At 39.0% G+C, this 27,120-nt stretch overlaps 1 protein-coding gene across 1 annotated transcript in view; it reads right to left on the minus strand.

Annotated features, from left to right (window-relative positions):
• Window positions 1–258: 258 nt before the first annotated feature.
• KCNK5 (potassium two pore domain channel subfamily K member 5) overlaps window positions 259–27,120 on the minus strand; it is a 34,456-nt gene continuing 7,594 nt past the window's right edge. Inside the window, exons 2-5 of the mRNA XM_062490337.1 lie at window positions 9,129–9,240; window positions 7,573–7,739; window positions 6,294–6,462; window positions 259–5,446 (exon numbers count right to left, since the gene is read on the minus strand). Of these exons, the coding sequence (XP_062346321.1) occupies window positions 4,632–5,446; window positions 6,294–6,462; window positions 7,573–7,739; window positions 9,129–9,240 (1,263 nt within the window). The 3' untranslated portion in view covers window positions 259–4,631. The remainder of the gene's footprint in view (window positions 5,447–6,293; window positions 6,463–7,572; window positions 7,740–9,128; window positions 9,241–27,120) is intronic.

Genomic DNA, 27,120 nt, shown 5'->3' on the forward strand with positions numbered 1-27,120 from the left:
CAACAGCTGTCCAAAAACCACACTGAATAATGTTTCCTTCACTATGCTATATCTAACTGAAGACGAGATGCCACTGAACTGAATTTATCAAGATCCCATACTAGTTCAGGCTTTTGCCTGCATAAAACAACTCACTTTTTTGGCTCTTTACCTTCCAGCTCTTTGGGCCAGGACCAGTCTCATCTGTAAGGTGCATTGCAAGTGCAGGTAGTTGGAAAAAGAAATACTGATTGCCTTTCTTCTCATGACAGAGGATAAATTGTAAATTTTTTATTGCAAAATATTAAAATAAATTACATTTTACAAAGACTTAGCAAATATTTACATACAGTGTGATTCCAGTGACAATCAGCAACAAAAAACAGACAGACAAGCATATTATGGAGTGATAAGAGTCAGAACTGCACAAATGTCAAAAGCTGTATGAAAGACAAGCTATTAAAAGTTAAATCCATCACAAATGGAATAAATCCCACGAGGCACAAAAATTACATGTCTACAAAGTTCTTTTGCTTAGTCAACAGACATATTGCTTTTTGCTCTCCTCGTCTGTCTTTACACTCTCCCAGATCAACTGGAGGAAAAATACAATCTTCGCATATACAGCTGTGTTACCATGGATCTGTTATCAGCCTGGTTTTAATTCTGCATGCTTTGTGATATCCATTGCCAGCAACAGATTCACGAATCATTAGTTCACAAAAATCTAACACTCCGATCTTGTATTTCCTCAGTGACTTCGTACCAGCATATCAGATGTGTCAGGCTGCCTGATGTGAGACAGGTATCTGGAAGCGATGCCCTTCTGGTAAAAACAGGCTTCAACAGCACAACACAAACCCAAGAAGCATCACAACGATGTCATGAAGAATGGGATCACACAGTCTTATAGCACTTAAAAGGCCTTTTGTAGGAACAGACTTCCATGGTCACGTTTCAGGACTTAATTTTTGAAAAAAGAATAAAATTGAAAGTACTGGCTCATGTCTGGCAAAATTAGTAAGTGAACCCATCCTTCACATGATGTGGCTGGAAATAAAAACTACTTGTAGGCAATAGCTAGAAAGAAGAGTTTTCACTGCAATTCCATCCCTCCCTTATACATGCTTTTAAGCTTTTTTCCTTGTTTAAAAATCCCCCTTTTCTCTCTTTCCAGGAAGAGATCTGTCTCACCTATAAAACCAACTCCACAGCTTTAAGGAAACTGTTAACATTATTAGTTAGCCAAATGAAATCAACTGGCATTCAAAGAAAATGTTTCCAGATTGACCAAATAACTGAAACAACTACAAGACATAACCAGGTAGCACTGGGGAATTCACTCAGAGACACTTTTGGAGCTGAATAGAACAAAATCCAGCCTGGACACCCTTCTAAGTCACTACATGTAAATCTGAAGGCAGAAAGACATCAGTTTAGATTCCCCAGGCAGCTGCTTTTCTCAAGATGTGGAAGACAGGCAGGCAAAAAGCTGTCTTGTTTAGCACTTCGGCACTTCTGAGATGGCACCATAATTTTAAAAACCCTGGGAATGGTTCAGCTTTTTGGAGAGAGCCACTATGAAAGATATGCACCAACTAAACCCCTCCAAAACTCTGAAACATGTAGGGCTTAATGAGACCAATTCTGTTGGCCCCTGTGTAAAGAGGAATTTTTTCCCAGTGTTAAGATTACATTAAGGCACATGGTGGGATAAGCTTGAGAACAGTTTTGTGAGGTGTGATCATGTTTCCCCGAAAAACTGGGAATATTGTACTTTGTTTTAATAAATTTAAACTATTACTTTAAATCCCACGATACTTATTATGCAGACTTATAGTCTATGCTGACTACACTGGGAAAGGCCAGAGAGCCACATCTAGCTTGATAATATGAAACAGATCCCATCTATTCTCAGCTCTGGCGTACAAGTGCACTTTGCTACGCAGAACAGAGTCTGGGTTCCAGTGTGCAACATCCCCTCCCAATCAAAGCTGCCCAGCCAAGTGTCTGGGTTGTATTATTTTGGTATTAAAGAGAATTTTTTCTTACTTTTTTTTCTTGTTTTCTAAATGAAGATTGGACTATGCTTTTTTATTCCATGCACTTGCTGAAAATCTTTTCTCTCCCCTTTGTCCTGTAGCTTTCTAACTGTTACTAAAACTTTGAGTTTTGCATCAATAATGGAAGACAAGTTGGAGGACAACAAAAGCTATATGGAGTGCTTTCTCATTTTCTAAGTTAGTGTGTACTTTTTAAAACAAAAAATATTAAAATAAACAAAAAAAAGAGAAGGCTAAACTGACTACACAAGCATCCTGCGCATATGCACATAATCCTACCTAACATTTCTTACAGTTATAAAGTACAGCTGTCAACCACAACCCTTCAGATGCAAAACTTGAAGGGCTTGGAGTAATTTTAGAAGAGTGGGGATTAAAATATTTTACTAGAAGTAAGTAAGAATCATCTTGATATGGCCTCTCCCTCTTTCCTGTCAGATACAAGCTAAATTAATCCAGCCACCTATACTCCAAATAGCATAAATATAGTAAAATTTGATTGCAAATGAGAATCTCTCTTCAACAACACTACCATAAATTGCAGATGAAATACAAATCAAATTACGGTGACTCCACAGATGCTTAGTATAACAGAGGTGGACATGAGTTGGCCACAATTTGGCCATTGTGTTCACATTCTACTTGAAAAAATGTCATATATGTGGGAAATTCTAGGAAAGAAACAGAAGAGCAAACACATTCCCTTTTCTTCCCTTACTGTTATCACAAGTAGGTAACTTCAAAACTTCCCATCTAAAGGCTATCCAACCAGAGTACCAGCTCCCCATATATCCTCTTCCCTCTGTGGAACAGGCCAGCAACTGAAGCTGCAGACAGTATTGCAGTTATCAGAAATAGCCAGTAATTTAAGACTAGCATTGCAAGGTTCCATAAGGTCTTCTTACAGAGCTAGTGAGTCTGCCAGCATTACACTGAAAACAAGAATGAGACAACTTTTAACTGTTCGCTGAACTCTGGAAACTTTCGGACATACCAGAATGACTTAAATACTCTAAAACCAAACAGATCAACAGAACCTGACATGTTAAGGTTTAAAGGTCTTGGCTATTTTCTGTTCCAACTATATTGGATAAAACTGAAGTCAGTACCTTTTGCCAGCATATTAATCAAGAGCCTCATTTGAAAGAGTTGTCAGGGTTAATGCATAGATATAGAAAAAGAAAGAAAATAAAACTATGGTAAAATTTCTTTGCAGCCAAAACAATTTGGGCACACATGTTATGAACAGACGTGTTTCCTTCTAGTGAGTAGCCCATCTCCAAGTCAAAACATAATACTTTTAGAAGCTTAGAGCCAACATTCCTTCTAAAACAAGTGCCTTATGGCCTGAAGTCACTTGATCACATCTCAATTTGCCCAAAGTTTGATATTGCCCAACCTTCTATCAAGTGGGATAGAATAACCATTGTATATGCACATAAGTCAAACTCTAAAAACAACCAAAAAATATACAAAGTGTTATCAACTGTTTCAAAAATCATCTCCCATTCAAGTCACGTCTGAAGTACCAAAGCAGGGAGGAACATCCAACAACAATACTGACTAACACACTGCCCAGATCAGCAGCAGTGCTATAGGTCCCTTCTAACAGGCATTGGGGCATTTGGAGAGTATCTGTGCTTCCAAAGGTGATCTTTTCCTAAGAAGAACAGTGTCAATAAAACTTCACCTGTACACAGATACTGTATAAGGTTCATTCAAGTATTTCCTTTAGGAAATGGACAGTGGAAGGACACTTTCAACACTAAAAAAGTTCACTGCATCTTGCTTGTGCTCATACACACTTTAATCAGTCAGTTTTCCAGTCATTTTACTCTCTGACAGTTCTGGGGCTGATGTGCAGCTTAGCAGCCCAACTGGTGAGCTTCATCCCAGATGATTCTTCTTTGTTAGAGGGCTCCTTCTCGATCCATTCCTTTGGAACTATTAATTTTAGTATTTTATTTATGCAATTAGAATTCACTACAATTTGACAAGCACTACAGAGATGTTTCAGAAGCTTCCTTCTCAGCCTACCAGCACACCTCAGCTCAGATCTGTGTGTCCTGGCATCCCATCCAAAGTTCTTCATTAAGTACAGTGTGCTAGCGCCGTATTTTTGGCAGTAACAACTTAACAATGGGCAATCCCCTTGATTTCATTTGTGATAATAGCAGGATTCAAATTCAGGTTTTCAGAGGTGAAAGGCTAATGGAGTAACCGAACATATCTGATGCCCAAAACAGTCTTGCAACAGTATAGTTACATTCCAAAAATATTTCCTTAATGAAATGCATGAACTCAGAGCAGATCCAGTGTATTAACTAATCTTTTCTATTTTGTTCAAGAACCATAAAATCCAAAGAAGGAGTGGGACTCCAAATTCAACTGTTATTTTACAAGTCTTTCAGAAAAGCAAAGCTGACGGGCTCAGAAGCCAACTTAGGATGGAAAAAGGATACTGGAGTTTCTTAGTTTGGGACTTGATTTTGTTTTCAAAGAGACAGGAGAAACTGCAAACCTACTTTTCTCCTTGCTCTATGTTCAATATGCACTGACCACTTTTGGAAAACCATTGTCCAGCATGCTTCACGTAGCAGCCTTCACATTGCTTACTGTATTATATTCATTCATCAGTTGTTCATAAGGCACAGAAAGTTCTAGCTCATTATTGGTAAAGGTAGATTCATCAGAGGATGGGAATTTTACCAGTTTTTTTGCAGTTTCAGATTCCTCTGCAAGATTGTCATCCATAGAGGATTTTGACGTTTCCTCATCATCTGAGATATCTTCCTCTTCATCATCTTCTTCATTTACAAATGTTATATTGGCATTCTCAAATATTAAGGGTCGGTAGTCTCTGGAATCCCACACTTCACCTTCTTCTTCACTAATCCTGTCCAGCTGGTTCACGAACATGGTTCCTTCTAGAGGGCTGTCTCCAATCCGTTTGTCATGGAGGGGTCTCAGGACATGACCATTTTGAATGTCCAGGGAAGCCTCATCATACTCAAATGACTCTGTCTTTGTGTAAGTCACCTGAACATCTATACTGGCATTCATTTGTTTGGCATTTTCCACTATAATCATTTTGTCATTGCTTGTCTTCAGTGCCTTCTTCCCAATTTGCTTTATAAGGTCATTATAGGTCTCTTCCTTCTTTGAAAGAAAGCTGAAAATATTGACATCCTTTGAGGTACCCATTTGAAGGGGTTTTTTAGACCGAGGATGGTTGTCAAATGACTCTTTTCTTTTTTTCCTCCGTTTCTTGATTGCTTTGTGGACTTCCACAAACATACTGACCTTCCAGTTAACAAAGAGCGAGAGCCAAGCTAGTCCCAGATAGATCCATAACTCCACAAAATATCTGTAAAGCGCATGATAGTTTGCATCTGGATTTACACCTACAGGAAATTAAAAAAAACATTACTGAAAGAAGACTCACAGCTGATAAACCTTTGAAGTTGTGGCCCTGAGAATTGCTCTCTTCCTCACTAAAAGAGCCTTGTTATTTGAGCACTGGCCAGAGAGGTAGAAAGTGGGGAAATGAAAGAAAAAGTTGTACCCCCATCTTCCACTTTTTGGCCATATATATTCTGACCACTGGACTAAGAAAATAAAAATTAAGTATATTTATCCTCTCCTTATAAGATAATGTCTTGGGGTGACTTTAATAGATATAAAAGTGAACATTTTCCTGTTTGAAAATTACAAGTCTTCTTCCAGCCACTCAAGTATGTATATATACATATAGGTACCTCCCTTGAGAAAAAGATTCAGAGTTCCACTTATGAGAACCAAAGTGCTGAACAAAACAGTGGATTTTTAGAGAAAGAAGAGCTTTAGGAGGGAGAAGGGAATATGCTCAGGATTCCCCATTGATTAGTTATAGGCAGGTGTAGAAAGCATTGCCCAATGCCTACACAACCTGCTTAGTATACTGGATCCCATCCAAAGGTGCACAACTAACATGGTGGGCAGGGTAGCTCCTTGCCTGAAATACAGACCTGGGGCACCAGAAGGACTTATGGACTCTAGAACTTGGCTGCAAAGTTAATCCAACAAAAGCCCTAGGTGTCTACACCAACAATGAAGAGCCACATCTAGTCCACTGAAACAGTACCCAGCAGAATTTTCTATGCTGCATAATGTGCTGGAAAAGCTTAGAAAGCATCTTTTCAAATTAAGTTTGGAAGTAGAATTGCCACACCATGCATGCAATGAAATAATACATAAAATACAATTACTGACCAGCAACAAAATCTCCAAATCCTATGGTGGTGATGGTGATGAATGAGAAATAGAGGCCTTCAATGTAATTCCATCCTTCAGTTATCATGAAGACAAACGGAGGAATAACCAGATGGACCAAGACACCCCAAACAATGAAAATAGCCGTGCATGTAATTTGGGCTTTCCTCTGTGAAGAAAAAAGAAAAAAATCAGAAAAATATCTCAAAATACTTTTTCCCACCCATGGCACCAAGAATCATATGACAGTAGCAGATATTTCAGCTTTGTGCTAACAATTTAGCTACCATAATTAAAAGCCACTAAAAGTGACTGAAGTAAACACACTTTTTTTCCTTCAGGCAGAATTCCCTATTCTTACAACTGTTTGCTCAAAAGGGATTATTTGCTCATAGTTTTCCTTTATGCTTTTGGAGGTATTTAAGGAGTCCCTGGTATTTCATAAACTAGCCTGGGATATGGACATAGCACTCTAGTCCAGAAAGCCATCAGTACCCTCTACTTTTCCTTTTACTCATTTGAATATAGAAGATCAGAACGGTTTTAAGGTGTTTCTCTCCTATTTCTGTTTCCTTCCCTTTGCCACTTATGCCAACCTCTGTACAAACCTGCACATACACATGCATTTCACTGTTGTTTTCTGTACCTTCTTCTCAGGTGCAAACCCAAGAAATTTCTTGCTCTGATTCTGAAACCAGGACCTAAAGCAGTGCCAGTGCCCTCCAGGCACTATGACTCTGCACTGCCTCCCATTTCTGTGCAGAGCTAGAACTGAGAATTCACTTGCAGTGGGGAAGGGAGGGAGGGGGAGAAAGAAACCCAAACAAACCATCACCAAAAAAACAACAAAACACCACGAACAAAAAAACCAAAAGCCAGTAACTCAGAACAAAATATTGTTTTGCAGTAGGTTCACTGCACAGCAGGAAATATTCGTGCTAGCATGCAGGCAGGTGTGAGCCAAGCAGAGCAACTTATTTTCATTTATGTGCCTGAGAAGCTTGAATGAAATGGAGCCTCGTGTACATTTGTCCTAAAGGTCTTCAACATAAGAAGTAGTACCAAACGTTTTTATGAGATCTCATTTTGCTAAACTTCTTGCAGAACTAACACATCAGACCCCATCCCTCTTTTATTTCTTTCAATGCAACAACATTCGGGAAAATTTGTATTTGTGCAAATGCTTGTTTACTACAAGGTAAGACGGCAAGATAAGAAGTATAAGCTTAATTCATGCATCAACACTACACAGTTCAAGGGTAAACAAGTAAGGGCTTACCAAGCTTACTCCTCTTTTCGTCAGAAACTGGCCCAGCCTCTTGGCACGTCCTCCAAAGAATTTCCCCAGAGCACTGATCCATGTCAAGCAGAGAGGGACTCCAAAAAGCCCATAAAATATGCAGAAGAGACGCCCAGCGTGTGTCTTTGGGGAAACATTTCCGTAACCTGAAAGAGATAAGTATGTCCTCATTTTGTTCTTGAGGGGAATTCACTTCACTTCTATCTGTGCACAAAACAACACTCTCTGGGCTCCCACTGTATTGGGCACTCCTTACTTCACCATCTAAAAGGGATTTAGTTTACTCCAGCTGCTCATCTTCTGAAACTGGATGCCTTCCAAGTCCAGTCTAACAAACATATATTCCATTACTGCACTTCAAATTTTGCCTAGATTTTCTGCACCCTTTTCTGGACAAGATGGGATAAATAGAAAATAAAGCTCATCTCAAAACTTCGAATATGTTGCTCCAAACTTAAGCAGCACTGTTAAAACTTGACTGATTTAATTCTATGGAATGAAATTCATCCTGAAGCAAGCTCCCAGGTTAAAGATCCACTATACACATTTAACTTATCCTGCAAAGGTACCAGGTCACAAGAGCTGTGAGTTAAGGTAAAGGCAAGGCAAGTAAGTACAAGATATTTCAAAGGAATTTAGTTCTTTGCTGGTCACAGAACCCAACAGGACATTACAGATTCAGGCTCTAAAATCAGCAGCCTATTTTCTGAATTTCTGACAACGTTTACTTATTTAGGTGTGTTACTGACTTCAACATTTTTTCCTAAGTTGTATTATAAGCTGGGTACTGTGAATTTTAAATAATAAAGAACACTATAGTACTGCATATGATTTAACAATAAGACTTCTAGATTCAGTCCTCTTTGGTTATTTTGCATTCCTTTTTTTTATTATTGTAGGTGCAACAAGTGTGTAACAACACCACGTAAAGAAATTTTTGTGTCAAAGCAGAAGGCAAATGATGTTGAGTTCTGAAAACCTATATATCACAGGAGGAAGAAGTCAAAAGAACAAATCAGTAGTGATATTTAAAAAGCAACAGTTTTGCTTCAATTGTTTTTTTAAGAGGTGGATAAAAAGTCTAGCTAGTTCTGCAAGCCAGAAACACTGATAATTTAGTAGTAGCTCAAGAGGATGCGTGAGTGTAACAAGACAGCAATCCAAAAACCTCATATGCACTTGCTTTAGGTATTAGTTCAATGGAATGCTTTGCTACGCTTTTGTTTTGGAATTTTATGATTTGGAAATTTAAGCGCATGAATCAATGGAACTGAAATGACACGAGCCAACCCCAACAGCACCTTTATTCCATTACTGATTGGAAAGGCACACTTTTCTCTTCTGTACACAGATGGAGAGAGTGCCAAAACCCTCATTTTTTAACTCTGTCAATCTGCAGGTGAACACATACTTCAGACAGCTCCAACCACAGGGATTTTATTTGGTGGCTACCTTGACACAGAAATGGGAGAGAACAAACACAGTAGAGCCTACAGAAAACTACAGCTAGGAAGATTGACACAGTAAATATTTACCGATTGTAGTGATCACAGTAGCAGCAAAGATCACAGCGTTAGGCCAATTCCAGTTGTTGAAAGTATTGTTCCCAGTGATGGCAACCCCCTGTCCAGCAGCATCTGACACAATCTGTAAGGAAAAAGTAACAATCAAGCTTGCAAAATCCTAGCAGCCTAAAAAAGAAATGTGTCTGTCCCTCTCAGGTTTTCCCCCTTAGGTCATACTTTCAAAATAACCTCTTGAGTGTTTTGTGAAGGCTAGCCTAGTATACTCACTAACAACAATTTTACAAAATACTGAAAACTTGCTTCATGCAAGAAAAAATAATGCAGGTGCTCTGACATTTCAATAGGGAATTTTAATTAGACAAACTTTTACTTGACTTACAAGTTTAAAACAAATGGATCTCTTCCAGAGATCAAATAACACTCCTGCAGACTCAACTAGCACTTAACCTCCAGTGCAGATCTTAAATTTGGTTTAATATTAGGGACAGCTTCAAAACTATTATCCATTTCAAAACACTGTTACATGCCTCAGCTTGGCTTGAGTATGAATGTCATAGAATCCTTGACAAAGCTCATGCGATTCATGTTAATTCACCTGCTGTCTCTACCAAAGTCAAACCATCCACAAGCAAGGTGCAAAACTATGCTCTTCAAAGACAAGAGAAATTCACATTTTTTCCCACAGTATTTCAGGCAACAGGATTCAAATCATTGTCTTTGAATCAAGCACTTTTTTCTCCCACACTGGGATCTGGTATGCCATGATGAATGCAAAGCACTAATTATTATTTAGCGCAGAAAACGAAAGTTTCAGATCAAAACCATGCATCTTGCTGATTCTGGAGTGCACTTCTATCTCCCCAAAGTAAAAGGAAAAAAACAAACAGATACCAAATTCTCTCTGGGAAATCTGTAGTAATTTAAATCTTTGCTCTGTCACACCATGATGCAGTTAAAGCCTTACCAGGTTACTCTGCTTTTTTCCCTTCAGTCTTTACATTGAACAAAACTCTGAGGCTATACCCATACACAGAAAAGGTGAAGATATCTCCAAATGTTGATTTACAACATTACCCACTGTCTACATTTCTCCCTCAATAAGTGTTAAACACAAAAACTATCTGCAGCTAAATATCTAAAAAATTTGAAGCCATATACTTTAAAATTATTTCTTTTAAGAAATAAACATGACAGGTGATATTTACCTTAAACTGGCAAGAACTTACAAAGGTAACTACAACCAACTCTTCCTTCCCCCACAACCCCTTCCTTCCTTTTCTACTTGATTAAGATCTGATCTTGGACTCAGCAGAGACTCAACACAAAGTTCAATCACAACTGAAAACATACACAAGTTAATACAGGTTTTAATTATTCTTGAGACTTATTATTTATCACCACCCTCCTACTGTAATAAAAATGCCCTCAAAATGAATGTATTGTACATATACAAGATGCAAACAATTTAATTAAAAATGCACATTCAACACACAGGCTGTTCCAGAAGATAAAAGGAGAAGCACTGCAAGTGAATGAAGGTAAAGAACTAGATTTTTTTTCTCCCGGTAAACTCCAAGTGTGTGTAAAAACTGGATACAGTGTATTTTCATAGCCTGCAGGCGCTGGATAGAAGAGAACAGAGTTCTCACCAAGACACTCATTTACCATGAGAAACTGCTGAACAAATGAGAAGCAGCCCTAAAACAGACAGGTTGAGAGCAAGCCGAGTAAAACACACAATGTCACCCCTCTTCCGAAAAAAAAGGATCACATGAGCACATCTGAGAAGAAACCAATCAAAGTACAATTACTCATTTCTGCCATGGTCTGCAGAGGAACTTCCTGAAAGTCCCAAAGGACATCCAAATCACCTGAAAAACACCATCTGTTATCTATTATTCTTGAAAAAATGTCTTGACTTCTTCCATTGCCTAAATGTTACACTAAGCACCAGTTTTCCAGTCATTTTCCATTTCATAAGCAGACTTGGATTTTTTTTTTTAGTTGTTGCTTCCTCACAGAGCAAGCAATCTCCAAGAGAGCCAGTGAACTATCCTTTCCCATAGTCATGGGCCATTATCTCATTGCATTAATCCACTTGGCCTGACCTCATGAGCTCAGTTTCCCATTATGTCAAGATTTGCCAGAATTTGAGGTCTGGAGGTCTAAAGAGGGCCCAGGTCTGAGGGGAAGAAGTGGCTGGACTGAGTGGCACACAGCTGCCCTTCAGAGCCAGGCAGCTAACATTTTGGGGGAGATGGCCAGCTCTACAATTTATATGAACCCTTGGTACAGTGAACCACAGATAATTCTCCAGACACAGCTGACACCCTCTTCCTGTCCCTATTTGCACACAGCTATTGGTTATTAGCACACAATCATCTGTGATCTACAGTCCAGTCTTTTAAGTTACATTATGCCTGCAATAAGTCTGAATGCATGATATGCATCCCCACTGCAGGAACAAAGATGGTCACAAAACATGCTTATATAGCTTTGGTGCTGTGGGAAATATGTAGCTGCTTTCCGAGCAGCATAACTTTTGCCCATACTGAAATAATTAAAGATTTTGGCTTAAGTGACTGGACACTATACAACTGAACTGCAAACATGGGGTTTTTTTGGCTTGGCAAATGTGTTAGGTTCTAATGTCAGAGATGCCTTTGTTTTCATATACTAGGATACAGAATGCCCCAAGTTGGCTGTGCTTGATTTCTTAAGGTACAGAAAACTTCCTCTAAAAAGTCTTTGGATTGTAAAATAGGAATCAAGGATGAAGATGAAGAAGAGGGTAAAGGGTGCAAGTGTTCTTAGTATTTTGAGAGATGTAATTTAAAAATATCTTTTCAAGCATTCCCGAATGCAAAAGCTGAAAATAACTCATAATTTATACATCGCCTTAGGTCTCACCTAAAGACAGTTCATACTGATAAAGGCAGGACTGCATTTTCAGTCAAATGTCTTTTGCCTCACAGAATCAAAACCCTCTTCTCCCTCATTCCCTACAACTCCAGTTCTGCTTCTTGGCAAAGGAAAAAGGGGAAACAATTTTAGAGATTCTGGTGTTATCGTTGAAAGTTAGATTTAAAACTACTACCTCTTCTGGTGACATTAACACATGAGAAAAAGGGATGTAATTTGGAAGTAACCAAGCACACAATAAGCTCCATTTGCAAAGTACCTTCCCACTTCTCCACAAACCCCAGCACTGCTCCAATACAGCCTTGTGTTTTCTGCCTTTGGTGACATTTTTATTAACCCTCTAATGACCAGAGGAACTCCAGATTCACCAGGTATCACAGGAAAGAGTTGTTAAATCTCCTCTATCTTGGACCAAGAAGAGGAACTTCTCTCAGATGTTTTAGGCACCTGCCACTTGAATCCCTCCTGTATGAGTAAGAGTAGGGCTGGAAAGTTCTCAAAATAAATTTTAAAATAGCATGGCAAAGTCTTGGTCCATACAGGTCACACACTGATTTTATTCTAGGAGTTAAGGAGTGCAAGAAAATCTTAAGGTACTCTGGGAAGGAACAGTTGGGTCTGATGACAATAAGCAACAGAAGAGAAAAAGACTTCTAAGGTACTAGTGGCCAGTAGAGTAATACACCAGACTGAAAACAGAAGACAATAGACCGGCTATATATAAACTAGAGCAACAGATCCTGCCCCACAGGCACCCATACATACAGGAAGAACAGCCAGATATTGCTCAGAGCCAGGTCTCCCCTTTGAAGAGGCTAAAGCCTCCCATGTTATTCAAAGCATTCCCCGGGGATCTGACATATAGATCTAATGGCAGCTTTAAGGTTCTCCCAGTGGTGTGAACAATTGTCTTTTGAAATGCTGTTTTTCCACAAGAAAGGAGATGTAATTGAACTATTAAGCCTGAAATTAGACCCAATGGCTTTCATTCTACTCTCAACAATATTACAGGGTAATGGACAACCACAGCTCGCTACTAGATCCAAAAGCTGAATCCATTAAACCAACAATTGGCACATCCTTTGAGGACTCCTAGGCTTTGTCCTCAGTTCGGACTCCAAAGGAACACAGGAGCAACTTCACTTCTTTCTCACGTTCTTTTATCAAGGATGTAAAGATTTAGGGCACTGAAAACCACCGAAGTGGTTTTAGTACTTCAGAAACTTTTCTACAAGGAATAAAACCTTTAACAGCAATCTTTTTCCACATTGACATCTAAACCTTTAATACAATTTGAAGAAACCAGGAACATGCAGTAGCTATCTAATCATAGGTACATACAATACAGACAACTTAGCCAATCACAATAAAACTGTCCTGGGCAATAAATTTTAAATTAAAACTATCAGATGAACAGCACACTGCTATTCATCTTTAACTAGATTTCAGTTTTAACCAAACCCAGTCGTGGCAGGGTTAAATGGATAGGTGAAGTGGTACAAGCGGTTCTATGAACAAAAAGCCTAAAAGAACTCATAGTGACTTTAAAACTATATAAACAGTTAAAATCCATGCCATGCAAATTGCACACTCTTTTACTTTTCCCACATGGGTTTTACAGTGATTTAGGTTTTCTGGATCCAGCTATAAAGTTACAGTAGCAGTCAGCTGTTTACAATAATCATATTTTTAAATGCAATAAAAACATATTTAATTGCTAATGAATATCTTTCCAATAAAACCCTGAGTCACATGTTAAGACTCCAAGGTCATAATATACATTACAAAGTTCTGCTGACCTGGATAATACTGTCTCAGGATTGACTTCATGTATGTAAAGAGACAAGAAACCCTCTCAGCCAGTAACCCTTTTGAAGGAAAAATGCTTGTGGGTGGTCACAGCTAGATTGACAGGACAGCTTCCTCAGACTCATTATGTGGACAGGCAGCACAGTGACCATGGCCAGAAGTTTCCTGTCCTGTTGGCATCTTGCACTTTGATGTCTACTTGCACCTGAAAATTAGCAGAATTTATTTCACAGGCACGGTCTGAATTTTGTAAGTACTTCATAGTCACGCTGTAGATTCACAGTCAAACTAGACTATATTAATCCTGGCTTACAGCTGCCATAGCTCAACTGTTGAATAAGTTTGTGGTTTTAATTGTTAAATAAAAAATATGTACCTAATGTAGTACTAAACATCATAATCTATTGCTCTGAGTTATAGTCAGAACAGAGAAAGAGAAAACAACAAACAAACAAGTTAGATATTGAAGGTGATTGGCTTTCACTCTGCACCCCAAGTGCCCCAACTGAATGGAGGATACTGTCCATCAGAGAAAATATTTTCCTCTCTGGAATACCTTGGCAGCTTGGGTTTTGGGTAAGGAAGAGGGAAGTGAAGCCAACTATGCAACTAATGATTTTACCAACGAATAAAAAACTCTTTCTCCCCAATTACTTTTCATGTCTAGATATATGAGGTGCACACAAGTAATGTTTTATTAAAATTTCCTGTTTGGATTCTATAAAGACTTCATATTCTTTCACCTCTCTTCCCAACCTCAAAGACAGATGCAGTACTGCTAAGAAAATCTTGCAGTGACACGCTGCTTACTTTGGTAGCCAGAGACACAACGTGGCAGAGCTGCAGAAAGCTGAGAGAATTCACATACGGTGAAATGATTTCATCGAGGCAGCAGAAAAATCAGTTATTCCCATGTCATCTTTAGAATGGCTGCTATACATGTGTCAGTGCACAGAAGTGGAAGCTCATCACTTCTTGGAAAGGAAAAAAAAAATCTTTAAGGATTAGAATACAAAAAACCCACACAGCCTAGAATACAAAACAGCAGTACCCTATCTGGACACGTTTCTGCCACTTGGCACCTGGCACCTTTAATATGTAATGTGCTCAAGGCAAGAGTTCTCAGGAAAGGATGGTAGTAACCACCTTCTGAGCAGTTCTAAGCCACTAGAAAAGCACACGGTTGTCGTTCCTGTCATCTTTTTTCACTCCAGTGACAGACTTACCCTAACTGCTCGCTTGGACTCAAGAATTCGCAGCTGAATCACGCTGGCAATAGGACCAGGGCCAGCACACGGGGCCAAGTGGACAAGCCTTTGAGGCTGCCTTTGCTACTTGACAATCTCTGCAGGATTACACAGACCAGCAGGACTTAGGATAGCTGACCTCTCATTTCCCTCTCAGCATTATCAGTGTTTGCAGTATGAATTTCATGTTTGTCAGGGCAAGAACCATGCCAGATGTAAAAAGAAGTCTTTTAGCTGAGTCCTGGATTTCCTACTTCTCTTCTGTGGGGAATGGTTTGCGACCTTTTTTGAGAAAGAAAAATAAGACAAATGAACCACATTGTCTCAGTCTGACAGGCAACACCCCTGTATCTTGCTAACCTGTGAAAGTTTTACTGTCCTTTACTGACCTATGCAGAGAGTTGAGCTGGAAGGTGGTTGGGGCAAGAGGTGCAGGATATGAGTCAGCAACACCTGCATTACAGAAGGACAGTGGGAATTAGTAAATTCCACATTAAGTAGAGAGTACATCAGTTGACTACACAGGTCTGATTCTGCATCAATTAAGCATAAAGCAGTGAATACCCAGCTGGCCTATATTAAATTAGGTTCTGCAAGACTCTTGATAATCCTAGAATTTATATAGCCTGTTTTAACAAACAAAATCTGTGGCAGAAACAGCTTGTTTCTAACAGGACAATGGTGTTGTAGACAGTAGCCACCTACCACAAGGTCAGAGTTAAGACTGAAGCAAAAAATGGGAAGTAGTCATTGGGGGAATAATGTTAACTTTCACTTCTAGAAGAAAAAAAACTCTACAAGCTTCATGCTTCACGTTGACAGATATAAATAATACACACAAAAGAATGCATTAAAATTATGCAAAAAACTAGAGAGACCACCATGAGTATACAGGATTCCACCCCCCACCCCCCTATCAATTAATTGAAATAGAAGAAAAAAGTAAAAGCAAACCCTGGAAAGCAAGTGTCATTCCCCAGGTTTACATTCCTATGTAGATTGACTACAAATAGCAGGGGATAAGTTTTCCCCTTGCTGTCATAACCAATCACTTTATAAAAGCAGTGCAAGCGCTATTGCAAGTACATACATATTTTGCATTTTTCAATCAACAGTCTGGTCTTAAAATATAGTTCTCTTATCAAAGGACAAAGTTTTGAAAATTCCCAGTAGGGGGAAAAAATCCTGGCAAAATATGAATTAACATGCTCCAAGGGAGAAGTTTTTTCCAACAACAGCAAGATTTAATCCAGAATGAGATGATATTTTCACATTTCTATCAATAAAGCAGATAGAATATTATCTTATCACTTTTCCACAGCCTTTGGAGAAATAAGAACTCAAGTAAGTTTTTTTTTTAACTGCTTCAGCATGTGGGTGGTTCTTGTTTGTTTGCGTGCTTTTAATAAGGCAATTATAAAAGCTATTTAAATTTGCTACAAATGACTTTAAATGACCTACCAGTATCTTACAGCATACAAAATAGGAAAGCATACGCAGAGTTCGAATGCATTGTATGTAACGCACTTTATCCAAAAGGTTATCTAACAAGATTGAACTTGCTCTGCAGAAAAAGTTTGGCTAATCTTGTTGATTCTTTATTTACCCAGCCAACTTCTTAGTATTTTGTTCTGTTCATGCAGTGCTTCTTAATGCATAAATGAATTACAGAACCAAGACACTCTATTGCTTTCCCTTCATTTTGCTTTACTTTTGTCTGTCAGGAGCTTGTGCCTTCACCTAAGCAGAATTCTTCTTACCTAACTGAGCCTCCAGCACATGCCACTTCATACAAAGCTGTCCCTACATCTAAGCCTGATATTTGAAGAATGCATGTAAATACATGCCTGGTTTTCTCTCTGCATAGTTTTGTGATACAACAGACAGCAAACAAGACATCATTTCTGGCTGTTAGTTTACAGCATAGAACACCCAGAAGGTTTTTTACATGTCCTGTTCTTGATTTCTTATTTAAGTCATTTTATCAAAATTCATTATTGATTTAAGTGGGAAAACTGTTCCGAGACTTCAGCAGGGTACTTCTGTGAGAATCTGCTTGAACCTTCTTCCATGTCCAGCAGAGCCAATGCCAGCCAGCTCCAAGATGGATGTGCTGCTGGCCAAGGCAGCGATGGTAACACCTCTATGATAATGTAATTTAGGGGAAAAAAAGCGATTGCTCAGATGTAACTGCAGCCAGAGTAGAGAGGAGTGAGAATGCGAGAGGAACAGCTCTGCAGACCCCAAGGGCAGTGCAGGAGGAGGGGCAGGAGATGCTCCAGGCTCTGGAGCTGAGATTGCCCTGCAGCCCATGGTGAGACAGCTGTGACCCTGCAGCCATGGAGGTTCCTGGAATGCAGAGATCACCTGCAGCCTGTGAAGGAGCCCCACACCAGAGCAGGTGGGTGTCCGAGAGGAAGCTGTGGCCCCGTGGGAAGCCTGTGCTAGAGTAGGGTCCTGACGGGAATGTGCAGACCCACGGAGAGAGCTCACTCTGGAGCAGGTTTCCTGGTAGGACTTGTGACCCCATGGGGGACCCACGCTGGAGCAGGCTGTGCCTGAAGGACTGTACACCATGGAAGAGTGACCCACACTGCAGAAGTTCAGAGAGAATTGCTGCCCATGACATGGACTCAGGTTGGAGAAGTTCATGGAGAACTATCTCCTGTGGGAGGGACTCCATGGCAGTGCAGGAGAACAACTCATCTCCCTGAGCAGTGGCAGGAACAACGTGCGATGAGCTGACCATAAACCCCCACTCCCAGTCTCCCTGAGATCCTGAGTGGGAGGAGGGAGAGCCTGTGAAGGAAGGCAGGGTGAGGGGAAGGTGTTTTTAAGATTTATTTTACTGTTCATGAACCTGCTCTGATTTTGTTAGTACTTAATTCAATTAATGTCCCAAGTTGAAACTGTTTTGCCTGTGATGGTAATCAGTGAGTGATCTGATCTCTTCCTGTCCTTATCTCAACTCACAAACCTTTCACAGTATTTTCTCTCTCCTGCCCAGCTGTGGAGGGGAGTGATAGAGAGACTTTGGTGAGTGCCTGGCATCCAGTCAGGGTCAACCCACCATATTTTACTGTTGCAGACAGTCTCCAGGACCTTAAAAAAAAATTGTGCGTGAAGTTTTTCAAGAGCATTTGTGTTTAGATACATTGCCATTATAAATAAAACATAAGAGATAATACTGTCACAGCTCCCTACCTTTATTAAGGCTAGTGGCTTAAAAATCTATCCTGACTTTGCAGAATAGACCTGCTTTCTAACTATTCTGCCAAGTGGAAAAGCGTTTTCCCACACCTTCTCCAAGACACATGATAGACAGATAGATAGATAGATAGATAGATAGATAGATAGATAGATAGATAGATAGATAGAAAGAAAGAAAGAACTTTTCCACCCTTTCTCTTTGGCATCATTATTTAAATGCAGCACCAATCACACACATGTTAAACAATGCAGAAAGTTCTTCAGTTAACTGAGTCTCAAAAGGAAGTCACAAATTTTAATCTGGCCGTTTCAGGGTTTTTTCTCCTGGGTTTTATGTTTTTGCAAGTGCAGAATATCTGTGGGAACAATGCTAAAATGATAAATTTGTAACAGGGACCAAGCACTTAGCTTTATCGATCCATACCTGCTGACAGTGACAACCCAGTGAAGAGAGGAAATAATTGATTTACCATGTAAAGAGCAGTCTCACTGAAGACAGTAGTACAGGCACAAGCACCTCTTTTTGTCTCTGTGTCCTCTTACTCTATATATTTCCTAGTAGGCAAAATGAATGAGGGTAGAGAATACACATCTCTCACAGATCAAAACACTCCTTATTTCAGTCTTTTAAGTGCTCATCTGTTTTCTTGTTTTTCAATTAAAATTTAATCAGACTAAGTGATCCTTTAGAAAGGTAAACTGTTAATTAACCCATATTAGACAGCAGAAATCATGCTCTTCAAGCACAATCTCAATTTATTATCCAGAAATAGCTCTCATTAGTCAGAGACAAGGCGGTGAGGGGGAAGATTTTACATACAAATTTAGAAGACATATGCTCTGCTCTGGTTTTAGCTTGTTATCTGAAGGCCATGCAGTAAATCATGAATTTAGAGGAGATGTAAAGAACTGTCTTTTTACATGCCTGAACCTGATAGACATATAAAACTTTAATTGTGGCTTAAATATAATATTTATGAGTCTGAAAACTTCAGGACACAGTCCAGTGGAAACAAGTTGTGAGTTTACAGATAAATTAATTCTACATCATTGTTTAGAAACAGAAAATGTAGATAATTCTACTGGCTATTTCCTGCTTGAATAAATGATCAAAATTAGACAAAGCATGAGCAGCAGGAAACAGAATACATAAGACTTGAGGATAAAAATTTTATGGCACTCTGTAGTGCCAGCGTTTCCTATATTGAATATTTTTTTCACCTACTTTTCCCCTGCATGCACTCCACCCACTACCCTCCTATGCCCCAATTAAAACCAGACATTCACGTGCTAGCCATTTTAGTAATTAACAGCTGTAAATGCTGATCACTGCAATAAATTCTACTCTACCTAAAAAAGTCCTTAGGGTTGCTTCTACTTGGACAAACAGTCTTAATATTGTGTAATGTTCTGCAAGATTAGCTGCTCAATCAGTGCTGGTAACTAGCACCACCACCACCTTTTCCTTCCCTCCAAGGTGGACATAAACATCACAAAGTGCATTGATATGCTTGAGTGTTGCAGGGAAAGTTACAGCTGAGTAATAAACCTAATCAAGAGAGCCTTCCTGAGGATATGATGCTTCCCAAGATGCAAGTGCACATTTTTTTGTGCATCACTTGGCATGGAGAACAAAGACTGAGAGTTTTAAAGTTAGTGGAAAATATCCTGGGAAACAATCCCTATTGAAATGACGAGTTATCTCTTGTGGGACAAACAAATGGGTGGAGATCCAACTTAACCCTTCTAGCTTCTCAACTTCTGCAATATCTGAAAAGTAATAGAAAAACAGTAGTTCCAGGAAAGCCTCTCAATAACAGAAAGTGCCTGCCTGTAGAAGAGGACCATGGAAAAACCATTTGACGTAGTTCCATTATAGAGAGAACAGACCAGCAAAATACAGTTTTAAATGCATGTAGTTTATTTAATTTCCTACTTCAGTACATGCTGTGACTTTAATTCTCCTTGAATTAGCCTGCAGTTAAGAGGAGAGTTCCAAAACTTCTGTATCTTGAAACTGGACCTTATTGCCCTTGAGAACAATATAGGTTTTGTCATCAATTTTATTTAGAGAAGATAAGCAAGTTGTACTGCAAAAACAAAAGGTGAGAGGAGATAGTGCTGTTTTCTTAGTACTGTATCAGAAACTATAATGCAAGACCACAAACAAAAGCCATTTAAACAAAAAGCCAGTTTGGTATAAGAATAAACAACAACAAAAAATAAGCCTGAGTAAAACTAAGCTACAAATTAAAACAGGCTCTAAACCAGGTAATAGCTGTTAATGAAAGTATTCAGCATGGTAGTGTATAAGAACCTCCTTGTGCTTACACCAAGATCCAGATTAACAGTGATTAGTTTAGCCAATGTAAATATTTCTGCAATGTGGTGTTAGAGGTAAGATTTTGGATCTGGACTCCTTATTACTACTGTAGTGCACCAGGGAGCATATTTTTGTCCTCTAGTAAAATCGTCTTAGTAAGAGAAAAGGAGTTCTTCAGAATGATGTTGGGAGAAAGTGTTTACTCTTTTACCATTCTCTGTGGGGATCCATTCAAAGGCATGCAGGAGCTCTCTTCCTCAAGGATGGACACAGTGCCGAGTGCCGGAGAGATAAATGGTGAAGAGCAAAACAAATTACTTGGAAAGAAACAACTCTACTGATAAACAGAAGACTAATGCTTTTGCAGCATGAGCTTGATTCATTTTTTCTCCTGACAGACTTCTAACAAGAAGATCTTTAAGTAAGGTCTGAGCCATATAAAATACACATAATTTCCTTTACCGAATATACTAGCATTTCTACAAAGTGGATGCATTTCCCAACTGGCTTTGTGAAGCCTTATCTTAAGGTCACATTGAAAATAAGTACATGTCAAGATTACTGATTTTGTAATGATAATTTGCACTCCTTATTTGTACCAAGTGCTATTCTACTGAAGGTTTACAGATTGGTGTTACGTCTACAGCTACAGACATAACACAAATGCTGCGCTCTTAAGATTAAGCAAATTTTGCATGAAAATATTCCATCTGACAATGGAAACAGAACACAAATCTGAGCAACATGTTCTAGTGAAAGGTGTCCCTGCTCATGGCAAGGGTGAGTGGAAATGGATGAACTTCAAGGTTCCTTCCAACCCAAAACATTCTATAATTTTGTTCTTTTGTTTTATAAGAAGCAATGCAATAGTTACATTTGTCTTTGCAGCTTTCCATCATAACCATCTATTTAACAAAATAGTGTTTTAAAAATAGGCAGTATAAGACATTTTCAGTCAAAACACACATATGTGTTTTCTAAAAAGTCCTCACATTGTGCACAGGAGTGTTTGTGGAAACCTGTTGCAGACTGCCCAGATATGATTTGGACAATGCTTATTGATTTCATGGTCTGCAAGGAGTTCTATGTTTTGCCTTTCTCCATCCTCATGGAAACTTCCCATTGCTTTCCCAAACTACCTTTACTGAAAGGAATGTCCAAATTTAAGGCTTCATTTTTCATGAATTCATTTAAAATTCAAGAATAAAATCACAGAAGGATGTTCAGCCCAAACAGGGTAGGACCTCAGCACACTTCCTCACTGAGTCTAATCGAGGCCAAGCCAGCATTGCCCATGTGAATTGACAGAAAAACAGAGTAGTCAGGTATTTGGAAATATTTGTTGCTCTTTCTATAACATGAAATCAAACATGCAATCAAGCCTTTTAGAGAAAGTGAAACTTAGCACCAATGATCAGAAAGTGAGCAGTTGTGAGATGCTACATGGTGAATTTTGAGGGGTTTTGGCAAATTGAACCATTACAGTTGAATGAATAAACCTTTCCCTTACTATCAACCACTGCTGTCCTGCTGCTAATTTCTCTCTGACATAACCAGTAGCTAACAACAGGCTTGATTAGGGATCTCCCAGCACAGATGTGTAAAACAGAAGACTAGGGGTAAACTACTGTGATGAAAGAATTAACTAATTCTGCAGTAACATCCCCCCCCAAGTTTTGGAGTAGTTGCTCTTTTAGAGTGAAACATGAAGTCATTGAGATTTAGGTGGTAAGAGTCCATAAAAAAACAATTTCAGCAACTGGAGTTCCACTTCTATTATGCAGTACAAATAGGTGTTACTGTTTCCTTTGGAAAAAAAGGTCTAATCCGTAGGGAAATTAACCTCTTGGAGGCATGTCAATATTTTTACAGCATACACTGGTTAAGACCTGCTTGTGTACGATGTATAATGTGGACTGTTAATTTTCCTATAAGTCATAATTCATAGGACAAACAATGTGAGGGATATTAATGGAAAGAGATCAACAAGGTTATTTCCTTTTTGTCACTTTCTGCAGAGTTAAATAATAAGTGAAACTCTTAATTCAGCAAATAAGTTAACTGGAACTATTTTGTCATTGCAGAATTGAATACGGAAGCTTCCCTATTTGTGATACTTGCAGATCCTATGCTTCAGCAAAGTAATGTTGCTTAATTTTATTTCTCGTTTTGATTTATGTGTAATGAATGTAAATACCAACTGTTTTGAAGAGGCATCTGGCTTTTTTGACAGATCATGACTACAGAATTTAGCAGTTTATATGGATTTTTCCCCTATTAATTTCAGGACTAGATTCCAATTTTATGAACTACTTAAACTATTTTGATGAAAAGCATATTCAGTGTTTTACCAGCATTCCCTTGCTCTTTTGATTAATGCAGTAATAGAAATGTTTCCTTTTCACTTTCCCAAGTTCCACATAGACATGTTTTGAAGACAAATTAGCTAAAGGTTATTGCTGCATGAGAACTGCAGCTGTTTGGCAGATGCTGAGTGTCCCTACTTTTCATTGGCCCACAATCATTCTCATTCAGAAATAAAACCTATCAGACTATGTCATAGCTTTCACTAGTATAGCTTAATTTTGTGGGCTTCTGTTCTAATATAACACACTTTGCCTTGGATGGGGAAAAGAAAAAAAAAGTATTTCAGCAACCTTCATGTTGCATCAACTGAAATTAAGACATTGGAATAATCTGTAATACCACATTAGGCTTCCTTCCTATCTGAATACATACATGGTGACTTATGCAGCCAACTCCCTTTTAGAAGGGCTTTGGAAAATGCTGTTGTCCCCATTTCAGAGATAAGAAAGTGGAAGCAGAAGAGGCAAGAGTTTAATCAAGACCTCACACCAGCTGGTGACCTATGTTAGGCAGGGTTAGAACCAGACAGTGTTTGCATGAGACTCTTGCGACAGAGCTGGTACCAATTGCATAAGCAGATGGTAACCCATGCAGCAGTCTGTTTCCAAAATAATAGATTTCAGTTCAGTTGCAATTGATTTAAGTAGATTTAAATGAAACCAAAACAGTCCTATTGTCAATAAAAACACAGTTGATTGAGATTAATTTACTAGATGCAGAGGGGTTGGAAAGAAAAGGCTGCTATTACACAGGAGAAGTAGAAGAGGAAACTGAGTTTAAAATGAAGCTTTCTGCCACCCCCTCCCCCCCAGCCCACCATGCTCTCAGTGTATAAGAATAGTTAATTAGGACAAGACAAAACACAAGTGATTCAAGCTTGACAGCTTTTCTTACAGAGGGCCAGTAAGCTTTTCAACTCAGTGAGTGAACTGAAGCATAAAGTAACACTGCATACTACATTGTCTCCCAGTTACAGACATGCATTAAAATATCCTTCAGGATAAGAAATTGACAGAAAGCTACTTGTTTAGAACACTCTAAAAACTCTTCAGTTTCTTAGGCACTAGGAGGAAAATGTCAGACTTCTTGTTTCACAAGCACTTTTGTATTTCATCCCCGAATTTCAATAAAACTTTAAAGGTCTTGTATCTTTGAAGACATGCTAGAAGCTGCTGTAAAACAACTTCCTTGTCTGACAATTCAGTGATCTTAGACATGCTAGAATAAAAATCTTGCTTGTCCCAACAGTATCAAATAAAAAAACCAAAAGTGATCAGACTTGGGTGGAGCAGAGTACTGCTTGCAACAATATTTTTAATCAGGTAGACTTTTGAACCACAGGACAGAACAAGAAAAAGACACACTGCTGGTTATTAACTCTTCAGAGCAGTACCTTCACTAAGCCACCTTGTTAAGCCAAACAACCAACCAGGTTTCCAGGGCCAACCAAAAACTTTACATAACCTCAACCACAGCAGTCTATCTCCCTATATCACTCCTGTATCAGGCAGCAGGAGGAGGAGGCAAGGCAAGGCATGCTTCCAATGTCAACAGGGACAGGATGCTTTGCATGAATAGCAAGGTGATGGGTTTATCTTAAGAGGTCCAACAAGGGCAAAAACCTGCCACAGAAAGGCTCTTAGTTTTGAGATTTCCATTATTATGTATTTAACTTTATCCAGGGCTTAACCTGAAATAATTTTTTTTATGTTACTTACTATAAATCTCTTCAACACTAGATTAACTCAAGTCTTATCTTTCAAGAGGACTGGGGAAAGAGTGGAGGCTGCACTGAACAAATGTTTTCAAATACAGAGATCTGCTGGCACAGTGTGATCAGAAAGAAGTGTGATCAGTAACTGAGATAAAAGACTAGGAAACAGTCTGACCTAGACACTCTCAGACCTGTAATAGCTTGGTTTGCCTAGTCTATTTCTTCTGCTGGGTGAGTGAATTAGACTGGCAATAATATCAGTTTGCTGCTAAGAGCTGAATGTGCATTAGAGTATTTCTTAAACAAAGTAGTGTCAGCATATATACAAACCCCTCCTATTTTTTTTTCCAGGAACTGTAAAGCATTAAAAACCACACACACAACACATTCACTAGAACAAAATCTTCTGCTATTTTAATACATTTGGCACTATACTAATAAGTACACAGAAAGGGCTTTCTTGCCAAGGGAGCTTCCAACCACTAACTGACAGAAAGCAGAACAGATACTGCTTCAAAAATTCTCCAATAATATTTTCAGTCCTGTACCACATCTATTTCCTGGTCAAATCCCACCGGTAAACTAGAAATTGCATCTATCCTCTAGAAAGGATTTTAAGTAAGTTAATAAGTAAGCTTAGTCAACTGAAAAATCTTCCTACTTTAAGACTACCAAACCATGCATGCTTTCAGTTTCACAAAATTTCCCATTTGCAGGTTTCCCCTGAACAGCTAGCACAAAACAAATTGCAGGCAAAGAGTAATGTACAGCATTGATGTACAGCATTGATGTTTGGCAGGTGATTAACAGGCTCTGTGCCCCATCACTTCTCAACTGTATCATCCCTGTGGGATGCATGAAAGCCAAACCAATTTGTCTTCTTGCTACTGTATTAAAGGCAAGAGGGATCAACTGGCAGAAGTACCATAGCTGTTGCCTTCTGTTACTCTTTTCCTTCCTAGCCCGGATTTCCTGCAACTGACATCTGTGACTGCTCAGCAGCATCTACTACCTTCTCAGAAGCTGAGACACAGGAAGCACTAGTACATTTTTAAGTAGAGAACCTTCAGGCTTAAAAGCTGCTCACATACAAGATGCTAAGGGAGTCAACAAAACCACAGAACAGCTGCAGTTAACTCAAATAAGTGAGATGGTTTTTCTAAGATACACAGAATTCAGCTGAAAGCTCCTAGTCAATGCCTAGTGTGAAACTACTTTATGACAGTGTTTCTCCACTAGGAGACAAGAAGCAGCCAGCTGTGAGGACATCTGTCCAAATAACCAAATGTCTAATTGTAGCAGAGTTGAACAAGCATTATTAAAACATGCAAACAAAGCCAAGGCATTCTCAAAGTCTATGTTTTACTTCCTCTAAATATAAGATAAAGACATATATTCTCATTTTGTTAATCAAGTTGACAGCTTTAGGACCTTGCAGAGACATGAAAAGCACTGCTATTCTATAGTCACAATCCAGTTAAGACACTACTTGAAATTCTAGTATTACTGTAACAAATAACATAGACACACAATAAAGATGACTATTGGGTTTGCTACTAAACATAAGCAACTTCAAAATTTTTTTGCTTTCTCTCCCTTCCCTTGCCTTCCACCTGAAAAGTCATAAGAAAATTGGAAGTGGGCAGGTGGCACTTTAAAAGTGACACAAGTGAAAAATTTTCAGAGTGCACTGATAAAAATAAGAAAGAGTGAAGCATAAACTCCAGTGCCCTTCAAAAACCCTTGTTGCAACAAGGCAAGCGTTGACTGCCCTCTGTCATTCTGCAGTCACGTACACACCACTTAGACAGGCCTGAAGCCTTAACTGGCAAGTTATCATAGATCAACTATTTAATTTGATTTTAACATATTTGCATTACAGTCTGTAGCTGGTTAACAGCAACTGTAAGAGCTGGGCATGTGGTAGGCTGAGCATTCCAGCCAGACTAATGCAAGAGAGGCTAAGGGAGAAGTCAATATCACAAAGAGCTCGATTTGACTCCTTCTCTTTGTTCAGCTGCTTGGTTCCAAATGCCTCCTCTGTTTCTTTGGTGCCTGGAGGAGACTCATCAACCTCACTTCCATTAGAGGCCAGAACTAACCCACTTACAAACCACTGCTTCTCTAGTGAGGGACTAAATACGATTCTTGAGCAACTTTGCTCCAAAGCTTTTTTGGAGGATGGCTGGGAGTAGCAAAGAGGAGAAGCAATATGAGCATTTGGAGGTCACACAGAAGTCATCACTGATAATTTGATATTTTAGCCAGGCCATCAAAAATACTGTATCATATCTGACTATGCTTTCTACCTCCAGATCTTCACAATCCTTTGCAGAATTATTTTCAAGTTCCATGAGCTATTACTCACTTGCTGCCATTATCTAACAATCTTATGACTTACTTTGCAGT

The sequence above is a fragment of the Cinclus cinclus genome, chromosome 3 (genome assembly GCF_963662255.1).
Source record: "Cinclus cinclus chromosome 3, bCinCin1.1, whole genome shotgun sequence".
Classification (NCBI taxonomy): domain Eukaryota; kingdom Metazoa; phylum Chordata; class Aves; order Passeriformes; family Cinclidae; genus Cinclus; species Cinclus cinclus.